At 35.1% G+C, this 17392-nt stretch overlaps 1 protein-coding gene across 1 annotated transcript; it reads left to right on the plus strand.

The window, feature by feature from the left end:
- Window positions 1-1469: 1469 nt before the first annotated feature.
- Window positions 1470-3457, plus strand: LOC122740036 (olfactory receptor 13A1-like). Its single transcript, XM_043981809.1, has 2 exons — window positions 1470-1481; window positions 2222-3457. Exons 1-2 carry the CDS (start codon window positions 1473-1475, stop codon window positions 3149-3151), a joined length of 939 nt encoding a protein of 312 aa, XP_043837744.1. The 5' UTR covers window positions 1470-1472; the 3' UTR covers window positions 3152-3457.
- The last annotated feature ends 13935 nt before the right edge of the window (window positions 3458-17392 follow it).

Below are 17392 nucleotides of genomic sequence, written 5' to 3' on the forward strand. Positions count from 1 at the left end.
CTCCCCCAAATGTTAGATAAGTAAAAGTGAAAAAAATAACATAGATGAAGAGCATGAATCAACATTTTAACATGATTGAAAGATGGAAGAATCGTAGTAAAAGAAATTTAATATTTTGAATAGACTAAAGGGCAGCTAGGTGGTGAAGTGGATAGAGTACTGGCCCTGGAGTAAGGAGAACCTGAGTTCTAATATGGCCTCAGACACTTGACACTTATTAGTTGTGTGGGCAAGTCAATTAACCCCAAATGCCTCCAAATACACACACATATGTGTACGTGTGTGTAAAACTATATATCTTTATATTTACACACAAGTATGTATTATATATATTTACACACGTTTGTATTATATATTATATATAATTGGAATATATACTACATTTATCATCAGTACTCCAATAATCATTAGACACTTATATCCATGGTCCAATTTATCCAGTGACATATGATATTGAAATATTATATACATACACACATGCATATACATACATGTATACATATATGTACACATATAATGACATACATATCTCCATATAAATTTTGTTGGAATTTTCATTGGAATGAATGTTTTTTAAAACAAACATTTTATTGAAGCCCTTTTTCTTTACATGACATTTATTCCCCTGCTTAACAGCTTACACACCTATATTCCTCCCTACTGGTTTCTCCATTGTGACAAAGACAGGGAACATAAAACATACAGAGATTATGTTTTCAATGTATTTAGTATTTTGTCCTAGTAGCTTCCTAATTCTCTTTCATGAGGGAGGGGGAGATTTCAGCATTTCTTCTCCAGGACCTTTGCAGGTGGAGGAAAGCCTCTATTTAAGGCTCCATTTTTTCCTCTGCCATGCCAAGTGCATTTTTTTCAAATGAGTAAACTGTGAACATTTTGGAATCTTTCATTCTCTAGCTGTCTTGATCAATTGGGAGATTGGAAGTGTGAACTATTGTAGAGTGTCTATTATATAAAATAATAGAACGATAGATTTAGAACTTCAAGGGACAAGAGGCCATTGAATACAACCACCTCATTTTGCAGATCAGGAATTAAGGCAGTGGGAGGTTAAGTGATTTGCTCAGTGTCTGTGAGAGACTCTTTCTCAGATTTTCATCAGGAATATCCTAGTAAAAGAGAATGAAAATGAATGAAGAGACAGATTCTTGTTGTAGACACAGGGACAATGATTGAAAAGTTCTAACATTTTATGTACTGAAGTTAATTTATTCAAATGTATACAGGTACAAAGCAATTTGTATTGGTTGTATTGATTTTGGGGGCAGGGGGCAGGGCAATGAGAGTTAAATGACTTGCCCAGGGTCACACAACTAGTATGTGTCAAGTGTCTGAGTTCAGATTTGCACTCAGGTCCTCCTGAATCCAGGGCTGGTGCTTCATCCACTGTGCCACCTAGCAGCCCCCTGTATTGATTTTTCAATATTTGGACTAAGGCTAGGACTGAACTTGTGATGTCATTGGTATAGAGAATTTGGAGGGGAAAAACTCCATCCATCAATGCAGATCAGCACCTTCTTTTCAATCTATAGTCTGAGGAAAATACTGGAAATCACAGGATCACAGAATCATAACAATTCAAAATTGTAAAGGACCTCAGAGGTCAAATTAACACAGCCCATTCATCTTACAGATGGAAAAATTAGGTGATTTACCAACATTACACCAATGTGTTGCCCAGCTGGCATTCTAACCAAGGTTCAAATAAAGGATAAATTGTTGTCTTGTCCTTGCATAAAAATATACTATCAATACACCTGGAATGAATATATATTTTAGTTGTTGCAAATCAACTCAGTACAATAATACTTGTCTAGTTGAAAAAAACCATTGTACTCAGAATTTCAAATCCTGAACCAGTGCCTGGAAGATAGTAAGCACCATAAAAGCTTCTCGATTAATATTTGTACAAGAGTAGCCCATGACTCCTTCTGTATTAGAAGAGAATCCAGTCTTTAATTGTTTTATAGCTTTTATAGTGATTGAATTAAGATTTTTTTGTTCACTGATTCATATTGCAAATTTTAAATTTTAAATTATGGGATAACTTGGATTATGTATATATATATTTATTAAATTATTATACATTTTATTTTTTCATAACATTTAGCAAATTGGGGATGAGAACCAGAGAATTCTGTGACTATTTCAGCTAGCATTGGAAGAAAACAAGAGAAAAAGTGGTAAAAATCCCCTCAATGAGATGTTGCTGAATAACCAGACACAGGTGACAGAGTTCATTCTTCAAGGCTTCTCAGATACAGTTCCACTAAGAATCTTGCTCTTTGGTACTTTTTTTTCCTTATACACAGCTGCCCTCACTGGGAATATCATGATCATTGTGTTGGTCATTTGGAACTCTACTCTTCATACGCCTATGTATTTTTTCCTAGTCAACTTGTCTATATTAGACATCATGTGCACAACCTCTGTTCTTCCCAAGGTGTTGGAGAACTTGATTTCAGAAAAGAAGACCATCTCATATGGTGGATGCATGGCACAAGTATATTTCCTCATCTGGTCTGTATCTGGTGAGCTCCTACTCTTCACAGCTATGGCTTATGACAGGTATGTGGCCATCTGCCACCCCTTGCACTATAGCACCATGATGAGTAAGAAGATTTGTCTCCTTCTGGCAGTTGGGGTATGGAGCATCTGTGGACTTAACACTACCATTAATACTGGGCTTATGATCCGATTATCTTTTTGTGGCTCCAACATCATTAATCAATTCTTCTGTGAAATCCCTCCTGTGTTGCTTCTCTCTTGCACCTCAACATATGTGAACAATATCATGACAGTCCTTGCTGATGTCTTCTTCTCGGTGCTGAATTTCCTGCTGACCATTGTGTCTTACTGCTTCATTATCTCCAGCATCATGAAAATTCGGACCACAGAGGGGAAGAAGAGAGCATTTTCTACCTGCTCCGCCCACCTGATTGTGGTCACCATGTATTACTGCACTGTTTTTTATGCCTATGTCAGTCCCATCTCTAGCTATTCTCCTGAAAGTGGGAAGTTGGTGGCTGTGTTGTACACAGCAGTTAGTCCCACCTTAAATCCCCTCATCTATACTCTGAGGAACAAAGATGTCAGGGAAGCCCTGAGAAAAGTGTCTCTATCTAGTAAATGAAGGCTTAGAAACTTATAAATTTCTGGATTGGGTAGATTTGGACAAGTGTATTCTTGTAGTAATGATGGAAAGTCTCACAATTTTAATTGATTTTCTAATACTCCAAAGATTTTTCTTACTGTATAATCTTAGATTCTAGAGTATGAATGATAAATTATTCTTGTATGCATAGATGTGTGGTTTATAGAACATCCAATCAGTTTTGAGTGGGAATGCAAATGTGATAAGTCTGCAAGGGAATTTAGTATTGTGGTAGACCAGAATCAGTTGGTGTGTTCTTTCTTCCTTTTGCTCTTTCAGAAAGAGTAAAGTCTAAGAGAGAGAGAGAGAGAGAGAGAGAGAGAGAGAGAGAGAGAGAGAGAGAGAGAGAGAGAGAGAGAGAGATGCTGGTAAGTTCATGAAACCTGCATAGAACATATAAAAGAGTAGACAAAGGTGAAGTCACTTAATTAAATATACTCAATAATGAAAAAATGTTTCTGTAATCTCATTAATTATGAAATGTCTTCCAAAAATATGGATCACAATTCATTAATATCCCTAATTAAATATAAGATGACAATTTCATATGAAGATAGCCCAACAAACTAATGAAAAAAGTTTGGCATGTAATACCCACAGTATCAAAGCAAATCAACAAGGTTGTCCATTCCCCTCACCCCCTTTTATACCACCCATAGGGACAGGAAACTGAAATACTGGTCCAACTCTTTATGGTTATGGCTTATGACTGGCATGTGGCCTCTCCCAGATCTTACTTTGCATTATTATAGAGCAATAATAAATAGGTAAGTTTGTGTCTCCTTGACCATGGCTTTGGTGGTTGGGTGGATGAGTTCATTTGACAAAACAACAAATACCAGCATCTTGTTGAAGATGTCATCCTATGGTCCCAATGTGATTGACCATTCTTTCTGTGAGATCTCTGTGCCTCTATTTTTTCTGATCCTCCACATATAGCAATGACACCATGACCATCATCCTGACATATTCTTTACTATTCTGAGTTTCCTGTTTACCATACTGTCCTATGGCTTCAGCATCTTGAGCATCATAACAATCCAGACAACAAAGGACAAGAAGGGAGCCTTTTCTACCTATTCTTCTCACTTCATTGTGGTGACTCAACTGTAGACTATGTCTACCCAAGGCCAGGCTCTAGTTACTCCCTAGAGAAAGGCAAGATCATGACCATGAGTTAGAGTGAGTCTTTACCTTGAACCTTAATACTTTGAGAAATAAGGATGTCAAGAGTGCCCCCAGAAAAGACTTTTTCTTTCTCAAGGAAAAAAGGATAATTCATTAATCTAAAGGTTAGGGAGGGATGCTTCAAAGAATTAGAAAATGCCATTTATCTTTTAAGAAGCTTTTAACATAGTATTTATTAGATGCTGTCCAACACTAGGGAAATAGATAAACTTTGTCTCTTCTAGATCATACTTCCACAATACCTTAAGATTAAAAAAAAATGCAACCCAGTGAGATAAAAAATATACCTGTTGTAATTCTCATTTTATAGATGAGAAAGCTGAATCTCAAAGAAATTGTGATTTTCAATATTATTTCTTTTTTAAAAACTTGTCATACATTTGTTTTTCTCCACATTTTCCAACTCACTAATATCCACGGGGGAAAAAAGAAAGATAGAGAGAAATACAGAATTATTCTATAACATAGAACAGTTAAGTAAAACAAATCCCTATACTGGTCACATCCCAAAATACATTGCTTATTCTGAATATTAGTTTGTCACCTCTCTGTCATGAGGTCATGAGCATTCTTCTTTATCAGTACTCTATTACTGTGAATGTTTATTTAGTTGATTCAAGTTCTTAAGGTTTTCAGAATTTTTAATTTAACAATTTTAAATTTAAATGAAAATAATATTGATGTTGTAAATCATTTTGGTTCTATTAATTTCACTCTGCATCAATTTATATGTCTTTTTATGTCTATTTGAAACAATTTTCCTAATTTCTTGGAGAACAGTTTTATTTTATTACATCATATACCACAATTTGTCCAGCTATTTCCCTATGGTGGGTACCACCTTAGTCTCCACTTTTCTGCCTCTATAGAAAGTGTATACATATATAAGCTTATATATATATATATATACACACATACACACATGCATATATACAAGTAAACACATATATACATAGGCATGTATATATACGTATGTATATCTCTATATCTATATCTATCTCTTTATATATGATTTTTTCCTCTTTCTTTGATTTTCTTTGTAGATTAGCAGTGGAATATTTGGTCAAAGCATGTGGACTATTAAGGAACATTATTTTCATATTTTCAAATTGTTTCCAGAAAGGTTGGACCAATTCACAGCTCCACCAATAGTACATCAATATGTCTATTTTCCCTCAACCCCATCAAAATTTTTCATTTTTTCCCTCAGTTTTGCCACTTGAATGGATACTTGATAGAACTTCAGAATTGTTTTAATCTGCATTTCGTTAGTAGTGACTTGGAGGATTTGTTCATATGTGTACAAATAGCATGATTTTCTTTTTTAAAGGACTCCCTCAGGTAGCTAGGTGGTGCAGTGGATAAAGCACAGGCCCTGGATTCAGAAGTGCCTGAGTTCAAATCTGGCTTCAGACACTTGACATGTACTAGCTGTGTGACCCTGGACAAATCACTTAGCCCTCATTGCCCCGCAAAACAACAATGACAACAATAAACAAACAAACAAAAAACTCCCTATTCAGGTTCTTAGACAATTTACAAATTGGGCATGACTGCTATTATAAATTTGAATCAATTCCTTATATATCTTGGAAGAGGGATCATTATCAGAGAAACTCAGGTAATTCTTTCTCTTCTAATCTTATCTGTATTTAATTTGTTCATGCAAAACCTTTTTAATCTCATGTAATAAAAATTATATACTTTTTCTTTAGTAATCCTTTTTATTCCTTCTTTGGTCATGGACTCTTCCTCTATCCATAGATCTTAAGTATAATTTCTGCCTTGTTTCTTTAATTCCTCTATGTTTTAACCTTTTATATCTAGATTATATATCCCTTTGGAGTGTATCTTGTATAAGGTGTGAGGTGTTATTCTAATTTGTTTCATACTTCTGTTCAGTTTTCTCTGTAATTTTTTATCAGAGAATAAGTGCTTAATTGCTGGGGTCTTTGTGATTATTGAACACTAGGTTCCTCAGTTTGTTGGCTTCTATGGTTTGTATATCTAAGTGATTTTCCCAAGGTCATATAATTAGCTAATTAATGGCAGAGGTACTACTCAAGGCCAATTGTGGAAAGATAGAAAGATATAAACAATGAAATTGATAATCACATCTTGTCCATTATATTTCCTTTTATTTTATCTTCTTATTTTGTTTATTTAGAATTTTCATTTTCCCAAATTACACATAAAAACAAATTTTGACATCAATTTTTCAAAACTTTTCCAAATTCTCTTCCTTCCTCCCCCACACCAAGAACTCAAGCAATTCAATATGGGTAGTCAAGCAAAACATTTCTACATTAGCCAGGTTGTGAAAAAAAAACAGACAAAACCAAAACTTCAGGTAAAGGAACCAACAAACAAAAAATTAGGCTTTAAACTGTATTAAGATACTCTTTTTTTTTTTTTTTTTTTTTTTTAGTGAGGCAATTGGGGTTAAGCGACTTGCCCAGGGTCACACAGCTAGTAAGTGTTAAGTGTCTGAGGCCGGATTTGAACTCAGGTATTCCTGACTATGGGGCAGCTAAGTGGCGCAGTGGATAGAGCACCGGCCCTGGATTCAGGAGGACCTGAGTTCAAATCCGGCCTCAGACACTTAACACTTACTAGCTGTGTGACCCTGGGCAAGTCGCTTAACCCCAATTGCCTCACTAAAAAAAAAAAAACAAACAAACAAACAAAAAAAGATACTCTTAATATTTTCTCTGTAGATGGATTGCATTTTTCTTAAGTCCTTCAGAGTTGTCTTAGATCATTGCATTACTCAAAATAACCAAGTTATTCACAGCAGATCATCTTACAATATTGTTGTTATTTTGTATACAGTACATTTCACTCTTCATCAGTTCATGTAGGTATTTCTAGGTTTTTATGATAGCATTCTGCTTATCATTTTTCTTCATAGTAAACTGCATTTATATAGTACTTTAAAGAGAGATTTCCTTACAATAAACCCACGGGGTTGATTATTCCAACAACAGTAATAGATAACATTTATATAGTACTTTATACCTGATGAAGATAGCCCAGCAAAGTAAGTACCATATGTTTTATCACCATCCTCATCAATCAATCCTTATCTTTATCCAATCATCATCAATCCATCAATCAATCCATCCATCAATCTGTCCATTATATTTCCTTATAAGAATCACTGTATAATTGAAGTAAGGTCCCCATGTATTGGTAACTAAAGTTAAAGTTCTTTGATTTCCCTTGCATGGGATGGCTAGTGTTGCTCAAAGATGTTTAAGCCATAATAGAAAAAAAGTGTGTTAAAATATATTAATAAATAGCATCAATGATTCTTAGATTCCTGGTATATATTTGGTAAATCTTGTGTCTTATGTCAAGAATCTTGAGTCAAGATTCAATTTAATTAAGTTTAACAAGCAAATTAAATTAAACAAATTCAACAAAGTAAGTACCTTCCATGTGCCAATCACAAACCTGTTGGTGAGTCAGAGGGATGTATACTGCAAACATGTGAAAACTTTCCCTATTGGAATAACAGATGAGAAAAAAATTTCCAGAGGTCATGAAGACAGTTGAAGCAGGTGCTGTGGAATGCTTAAAGACACTGAGGTTACTGTATCTTGGGCTAACATAGATCATATTGATCTTTGTCCTGCCACTGGACTTTGGTGACTCAGGAAGAGAGAGACAGATTTTGTGTAACTGCTTCACTTAAATCCAGTTCACATGTAAGTCATGTCCATGACCAATAATGTCAACAATTCTCTTCAAAAATGGAGGACAAAGTGTTGGGGATACAAAGACAAAATGTTTGCTTATTCTTGGTAAGAGGTTAAAGATGAAAAATTAATCCAAAGAATTGAATTGTTTTGACAATAGGGCTGGATGTTTAAGCTAAAAAAGCGAATCTTTTAAAAAAAATTTATCTACAAGAGGTGTTCATCTGGTAATTTTCTCACATTTAGTTTCATCTATATTAAGAAGATATAGACAGGGGCAGCTAGGTGGCGCAGTGGATAGAGCACCGGTCCTGGAGTCAGGAGTACCTGAGTTCAAATCCGGCCTCAAACACTTAACACTTACTAGCTGTGTGACCCTGGGCAAGTCACTTAACCCCAACTGCCTCACTAAAAAAAAAAAAAAGATATAGACAATTACAAAGAATTAACTTTGCTAACATAAAACCTACTGAGCACATTGTGGTATGAAGATGATCCTGTGTTCTCCAATATGTTTGTTATGCCAGTACAATGGAAGCTCTTTTTGCTCCTAGTTTGATAGAAAAATCTTAAGGAAAAAGTCCAGTAATACTCCACATCTTTTGTACAAATATCAACCTGTTATTTCTTTACTATAATGTTTGTGCTTAGTTTCACAAGATCTAATTTACTGAATTAAAGAAAGGCTCATTTATATCTATGTCTTCTTGTGTTTTGAAAAGAACTGGGTATTTCATTTTGTCAAAAATCTTTTCTGTATCTGTTGATACAATCACATGGTATTTATTACTTTTCTCCTTAATGTGCTGTATTATATTCATGGTCTTCTTTATACTGAACCAACATGGAAATTCCTGGTATAAATTATGACTGGTCATGGTATATAATATTTCTACTATGTTGCTGTAAAGTATTGAATAATATTTTATTTACATTTTTTCAATGCTCATTAGGAACACCGATCTCTAATTTTCTTTGTTTTGTCTCTCCCTTGTTTAGGGATCAAGACCACATTATTATTATGGAAAGAGAATGGGAAAATTCCTCTTTTTTGCAGTTTATGTAGTATTTAAATTAATGATATTTTGAATGTTTCATATAATTCACTTGTAAATCCATCTGGGCCTCCCCCTCAAAATCTTTTCATAGGTCATTTACGGATTGTTCTATTTCACTTTTAGTATTGGTTATTAAATTTATATATTTTCTTTGGTTATTTGGAGCATTTTATATGTTGGTGAAATTTATTCATTTCCTCTAAATTATTATCTCTTTTATCCTATAATTGGGAAAATGGTTTTGGATAATTACCTTTATTTCCCTCTAACTTGTGCATTTTTCTCTTTCCAATTTGATAGGAACAATTAGGGTCATATAATTAATTTTACTTTTCTCTTCTCTTTAAAAAACAGATTATATAACTCTCTTAGTTTAAAAGAAAACTTCTATTTTTGCATATATATTTAGTGAAGTATTTTTGCTGTCTTTTTTGTCTCTTATTTTCAAAATGTCCACTATGATATGTAGTTAAGGAGGGATGCTGATTTGTTATTTTAGAACTTTTTATAAGTTTAATGCCAAGTCCATCAATTTATCATTCTCTTTTTTTGCTAGTGAAAATGTTTAGATATATAACATTTTCCCTAAGGACTAATTTATCTGCCTTCTATAAATCTGGCCTATGTTCATATTACTATAATTTTCTGATTACATTTTCTACTGTTTCTATAATTTTTTTCAGAACTAGGTTACTTAATTTTAAACTAATTTTAATTCTTTTTTCAAGGTTCCTTTATAGATGATGATTTTAATTGCATTATGATCTATAAATAATATGTTCAGTATTTCTTCTCTTCTGCATTCTTGTAGATATTTATATCTAAGGGCATGGCATGTTTTGTAAAAGTGTCATACATAGACAAAAATATACAAACCTCTTTCTCTTTCTATTTGGTAATTACCAGATATTTGTACTTTATAAATATCATAAAATTATATCCAGGTACTTAACTTCTATTTTTCTTATCTTTTGGTTAGATTTGAAAGAACAGAAATGGATAAATTATCTCATGATTTCAATTTTACTGTCTATTTCTCCCTACAATTTGATTTTTTCATCTTTTAAGTATATAGATGCTATGATAGTTGGTACATTTTTATTAAGTATTGAGATCATTATCCCTGCAACTTTCAGTTATAAAGTCATGTCTCTTCTTCTCTTTTTCTTGTGCTTATACTTACTGAACTTATCTAAAATTATGATTGCTACCATAGGATTTTATTTTTTTGGCTCAGCTAAAGCATAATTTTTTTTCTTCAGCCCATCTATGAGAATCTTTATATTTCAAATGTATTTCTTATAAATGGATTCTGCTTTCTAATTTGTTCTGCTATTTTCTTCCATTTTGGGGATAAGATCATCCCATTTGTGTTCACTGTTATGATGGTTAACTGCACATTTCCTTTAATCATGTCTTCTTTTTGTCCACTATTATCAACTCCTTTTTAAAAAAGTGGTAAAGAAGGAATTTGCTTAAAACTTATTCTTGACTTTCCCCAGTCTCAAGTTTTTACTATTTCTCCTCTGCCCCCACTTCATACCTATCCATTTCATCCTAGAGTTTGTTTTGCTTTTAAATATTACCTTACCTACCATCCTATTTTCCTTAATCTTCTCTCTCCACCCCCTGCCCCTTGCTGAGCAGCATGCTGAGTGCTGAGTCCAGATAGATTGTGTGTGTGCTTGTGTGTGTGTGTGTGTGTGTGTGTGTGTGTGTGTGTGAGAGAGAGAGAGAGAGAGAGAGAGAGAGAGAGAGAGAGAGAGAGAGAGAGAAAGAGAGAGAGAGAGAGAAACAGAGAGAGATAGAGAGACAGAGACAGACAGAAACAGAGACGGACAGAGATATAGAGACAGAGAGACAGAGAGGCAGAGACAGATGGAGACAGCAAGAGAGAAAAAGAGAGAGAGACAGCAAGAGGGAGAGAGAGAGGGAGGGAAAGGGGAGGAAGATGGAGAGAAGAATCTCATATGATTGAGTGTACCCATTATTCTCAGCATAGTTCATCCTGGTGATATCAACAAATAACCTCTACTGAAAGTAGATACTTCACAGCCTGAAATGTTACCCAAAAGCTATTTAATATAGCATTGATTTATAAAAATTAAGAGTGATTTTAATAGATGTTGTCATTTCCAAATACTTATAACCTTCAAGATGCATAGAATGAAAAGTATAGACAATTAACCATGGAGATCAAAATCATGGGAGACAGAATGAGATCTATTTAAAACCTCTTGTCCTGTCTTCTACCAGAGTTGTGCCAAGGATGCTTTTAGTGATCCTGCAGAAAATGAGCTTTTGACCTTACATTTTTTAAACTAACCCATGTCCTCAGAGTAGACATATAAATGGGTTTTTCAGGATATAAAATAAATCCACATAAAACCTCAGTATTTTTATATTTTATCAACAAAGTCCACCAGGAAGAGATTAAAAAGAGAAACTAACTTCAAAATAGCTGCAGATGATATAAAATACTTGTGAGTCTACCTGCCAAGACAAACCCATGAATTATATGAACACAATTCTAAAAGACTTTTTACACAAATAAAATCATATCTAAATAATTAGAAAAATATTATTTGCTCATGATTCAGCCAAGATAATAAATGAAATGATAATTCTAAGTTAATTTACCTTTTCAGTGTCATGCCAATAAAATTACCAAAAAATTACAAAAATATAAAAAAAATCATAAGAAAACTCATCTGGAAGAAGAAAAGGTAAAGAATATTAAGGGAATGAATGAAAAAAAAATGTTAAGGAAGGTGTCCTAGCCGTAGTAGATCTCAAACTGTATTACAAAGTTGTAATCATCAAAACAATCCTGTTCTGGTTAAGAATCACAGTGATATATCAGTGGAATACATTAGTTATGAAATACATAGTAGTAAGTGACCATAGTAATATAGTGTTTTAGAAACCCACAGATATATGATTTTTCAGATAGTAAATCACTATTTGGCAAAAATGCTGGCAAAAAGGGAAAGCAGGTTTGACAAAAATTAGGTATCAGCAAACATTTCCTATTTTATACCAAGATAAGGCCAAAATCACTAGGTGATTTAGCCATTTATGGTATGATATCATAAGCAAATTAGGCGAGGAAAAAGATTTTATCTCTTGTATTTATAGATAAGGGAAGACTTTATGACAGAACAAGAGATACACAACATTACGGGATATAAAATGGATAATTTTGATCACATCAGATTAAAAAGTTTTTGCACAGACAAAAAACCAATCCAGCCAAGATTATAGGGAAACCAGGAAACTGGGGAGGAGGTATTTACAGCAAGTTTCTTTGATAAAGGCCTCATTTCTCAAATCTATAAGGAACTGAGTCAAATTTACAAGAATATGAGTCATTCTCCAACTGACAAATGGTCAAAATTGCCTGATATGAACAGTGTTAAGGAGAAAAAAAAGTCAAAGCTACCTACAGTAATATTTTTTTAAAAGCTCTAAATCACTATTGATTAGAGAAATGCAAATTAAAACAACTCTTAGGTACCACCTTATACCTATTAGATTGACTAATATGACAGAAAAGCAAAAGGACAAGTTGGAACATGAATGTACTGTTGGTAGAATTGTTAAATGATATAACCCTTCCTAAGAGCAATTTGGAACTATACTGAAAGGACGATAAAACTGTGCATACTGTTTGATCTAGCAATACTGCATTAGGTCTGTATCTTAAAAAGATAAAAGAAAAAGGAAAAGGAACCATATATGCAAAAATATTTATAGAAGCTCTTTTGGGGTCGAGTCAAGATGGCAGAGGAAAGACATTAAAGACATAGAACTCCTGATACAATCACCCCAAAAAAGGCAATAAAAGAACCCCTTCAGAAAACACACACACACAAATACGGGCTGAGATTATTCTCCAGCTGTAGATAGATTTCAGGGGGCCATGGTGGGCCATGAGTAAAGTCCAACTCTGAGATCAGGCTGAAAGAGACCTCATCCACACCACTGGAGGAAGTTACCCCATAGCCTCTGAATCAGCTACAACACCAGCATCTTCTAGAACTGAATATTTGTTCAGGTGAGAGGACTAAATGGCTGGCTGAGGGGAGGGAAGTGCAGGAGTACCAGAGGGATCTAGGGAGGAATTCAGCTGTCCTACCCCAATAGGGAACCAAGAAGAAATCCTGAGCTCCAAGAGGCCAAGGTGGGGGAGGGGCACAGGCTTGTTGAAGCTAAGAACTACACCACAGAAAGCTTTGCTGGTTGGTCGTTTAGTAAGTAGGCTTGAGGTTAACTTCAGACCAGAAAAGAGGCCAGGCAAGGATAAAACCTGCCCTCCCTCAAACCAAAACACCTGGGACCCTCTGAAGCTAGGAATAGGAGTGGAGCTGAGAAGCTGGCTTCCCCACCCCCAGTGGAGAGTTTAAAATCAAGCAAAAGTTGAGCAAGCAAAGAAAGTTCAGAATTATAGAAAGTTTCTTCAGCGACAAGGAAGATCAAGGTGTAGCTTCAGATGAGGAAATCAACCACAGGGCTCATGTATCCAAAGCTTCCAGGAAAAATACGAACTGGTCTCAGGCCATGGAAGCTCTCAAAAGGGAATTTGAAGAGAAAGTAGGAGAAATAGAAGGAAGATGTAGAAAGAGGGAAGAAAGAATGGAAAGAGAAATGAGAGCAATGCAAGAGAGTCATGAGAAAAAAGTCAACAGTTTGAAAAGCCAAATGGAAAAGGAGATTAAAAAACTGTCTGATGAAAATAATTGCCTAAGAATTAGCACTGAACAAATGGAAGCCAGTGACCTTATGAGAAACCAAGACACAGTAAAGCAAATCCAATTGAATGAAACAATAGAGGGCAATGTGAAATATCTCCTTGGAAAAACAGCTGACCTGGAAAATAAATCCAGGAGAGAGAATTTGAAAATCACTGGACTACCTGAAAACCATGACCAAAACAAAAGTTTAGAAACCATCCTCCAAGAGATTGTGAGGGAATATTGCCCTGATATTCTAGAAGCAGAAGCTAAAATAGAAATTGAAAAAAACCCACTGATCATCTCATGAAAGAGATCCCAAAAGGAAAACTTCCAGGAATATTATAGCCAAATTCCAGAACTCCCAGGTCAAGGAGAAAATATTGCAAGCAGTTAGAAAAAAGGAATTCAAATAAACTGGAGCTCCAATAAGGATAAAGCAAGATCTAGCAGCATCTACCTTAAAGGACCAGAGGGAATAGAATGATATTCCAGAGGGCAAAGGAACTGGGACTACAGCCAAAAAATCACATACCCAGCAAAACTGTGTATGATCTTTCAGAGAAAAAAAAGGGACTTCAATGAAAAAGAGGACTTTCAGGAATTTGTGATGAAAATATCTGAACTGGATAGAAAATTTGACTTTCAAATACAAGACCCTGGTAAAGCATAAAAAGGTCAACAGGAAAAAGAAATCATGAGGGACATTAAAAGGTTAAACTGTTTACAGTCATACATGAGAAAATAATACTTCCAAGTCATAAGAACTTTTTCAGCAAGGAATACACAGAGGACACAGGTCTGAACTGATTATGAAGGGATGGTATTTGTAAAGCATTTATTTTTTGTGTATCCTTGTCCTTTGTGGAGCAAACAAGGGGGCTTGTCTGGTGTCTGGGGCTGGATTTGGGCTCTGGGCCTCCTGGGCCAAGGGCTGGTGCTTTGTCCACTGTGCCACCTAGCTAACCCAATGATGACATCTTTAAAATAGGGGTCAGGGGTAGGAGGAATAGACTGTGGGAGGGGGGAGGGGAGAGGTGGAATGGGGAGAGGTAGCTCACATGAAGGAAAGAAGAAAAAAAGCCTTTGGAGGGGAGGAGAAGAGGGGAAAGGAGAGGGAGAGTGAGTGAACCTCACTATCATCAGAATTGGCTCAAAGAGGGAATAACATATATTCTCAAGAGGGTATAGTAATATATTTTTGCCCTGAGGAAAAGTGGGAGGAGAAGGAGATGGAGGGGGTGGGGAGAAGAGGGCAAGGAGGGAAGGGAAGTTTGGGGGAGGGAGCTGTAAAAAGCAAAACACTTTCGATGAAGGTGAAGATGTTCTGCATAACACCACATGTATGACAAATATTGAATTGCTTGATTTCATAGGGAGAGTTGAGGAGGGAGGAAGAAAATTTTAGAAAACAGAATTAGCTCAAAGGCCTCAACCTCATCATAGTGGGCTCAAGGAGGGAATAACACACACACCTAATTGGGAAGAGTAATCTATTCAACCCCACAGGAAAGTAGGAGGGGAAGAGGATAAGGAGGGAAGGGTGAATGAAGGGAGGGTAGAGTGGGGGAGGGGGCAGTCAGTAGCAAAACACTTTTAAGGAGGATTAGGGCAAAATAAGATAGACAATAGAATAAATATCATAGGAAGGGAATGGGATGGAGGGAAATAGTTATGATGATTGATGACAATGTCAGAAGGTATGGTACCTACTCTGTTGGGCTATTGTGAAGAAAATTCTCTGTCAAGTTCAAGGTACTATATAAAATTATGATGAAAAGGATGCTATCAGAAAAACCTGGAAAGACCCACGTGAACTTAAGTGAAGAGAAATGTACTGTATACAAAATAACAGAATTAGTGTAAGATTATCTGCTGGGAAGCATGTGGTTATTTTCAGCAAGGCAATGATCAAATATAACTCTGAAGGACTTATGAAAATTGCAGTCCATCTACAGAGAAAGAATTGATGACATCTGAAAACAGACTGAAACACATTTTTTGGACAATTCCTTAATTTGAAGTTTTGTTTGTATCTGTTTTCTCTCACAACCTAGATAATGTAGAATTGTTTGCCATGACTACTCATGTATAATTTATGTTGAATTGTTTGAGTTCTTGGGGTGGTGGTCGGAGGGGAGGGAGGAACAGAAGTGGGAACACAAAGTTTTAAAAAAATTGATGTAAAATTTGCTTTTACAGGTAATTTGGAATATAAAAGTCTAAAATTAAAAATATATATATAAAACAAAATAATAATAAAAAGAAGCTCTTTTAATGATGGCAAAGAATTAGAAATTGAGTTGATGCCCAGCAATTGGGGAACGGCTGAACAAGTGGTGGTATATAATTGTGATGGAATACTATTTTCCTACAAGAAATGATGATCAGGATGATTTCAGCAAAAACCTGGGAAGACTTAGTTGAACTGATGCAAAAGTAAAATTTGCAGAACCAGAACATTGTACATAGTAGCAACAATGATATGTGATAATCAACTATGAATGACACCTATACTCAGTTAAGAAATGATCCAATACAGATCTGAAGGGCTTATAATGAAAAATACTATTCACCTCCAGAAAAAAAAATTGATGGAGTCTGAATGAAGATTGAAGCATACTTTGAAAATGTTATTATTCTAGTTTTTTTTGTCTGTTTTCTTTTGTAACATGGCTAATGTGGAAATGTTTTGCATGACTAAAAATGTATAATCCATATAAAACTGCTTGCTTTATCAAGGAGGGGGTAGGCAAGATATGTGGAGATTTTGGAACTCAAAATTTCAAAAACAAGTATTAATTTTTTTGGTTTACATATAATTGGGGAAAAAAGAAAAAAAAAAGAAGTACCAAAGACATATAAGCATGGGGAACCTAAACCTTATGTAAGTTTAGGAAAAGTTATTTACTGGTTGCTTTGTCACCTAGTCCAGTTCTGCATTATAGATTGATAAGCAGAATGAGCCATTTTTTTCTCTTTCCAGGGGTGGTGTTCTGGAAGAAGTTGTTTCAGCCCCTAAATTTTGTGCTGGGAGAGAAGTCATTAAAGAAGCAAGCAACAGTTTATCTGAGGAAAGTCTCAGTTTTAGGTTCAATTCAAGGACAAAACCTTCAGAAGTTTAATCAGGGAAGGAATACAACACTAAAAGTGAGCCAAAAGGCCTATTACTCTCAACCAGCAAAGTTTCCTAGCAAGGTGATAGTATCTAAGTTTAGTGGCAATCTTTTGTTGGTCAAGACAAAGTGCAGGTCAGAAACTTGCAGAATTCAGACCAAGGGGCAATGATTAGAATTTCCACAGGATCAGAGAAATCTGGGAGCACTGAATTATCTATAAATTATCCCTAAGATTTAGAATAGTATCTCACTCAATTCAAAGAAAGGAAAATGCTCTAAATCATTATTGATTAGAGAAATGCAGTATTAAAACAACCTTGAGATCCCATGCTGGCTAAAATGATAGAAAGTGAAAGTGATAAATGTTGGAGGGGATGTGGATAAATTGGGACACATTCCTTGTTGGTGGAACAATTGGGAC

The sequence above is a fragment of the Dromiciops gliroides genome, chromosome 2, assembly GCF_019393635.1.
Source record: "Dromiciops gliroides isolate mDroGli1 chromosome 2, mDroGli1.pri, whole genome shotgun sequence".
NCBI lineage: Eukaryota > Metazoa > Chordata > Mammalia > Microbiotheria > Microbiotheriidae > Dromiciops > Dromiciops gliroides.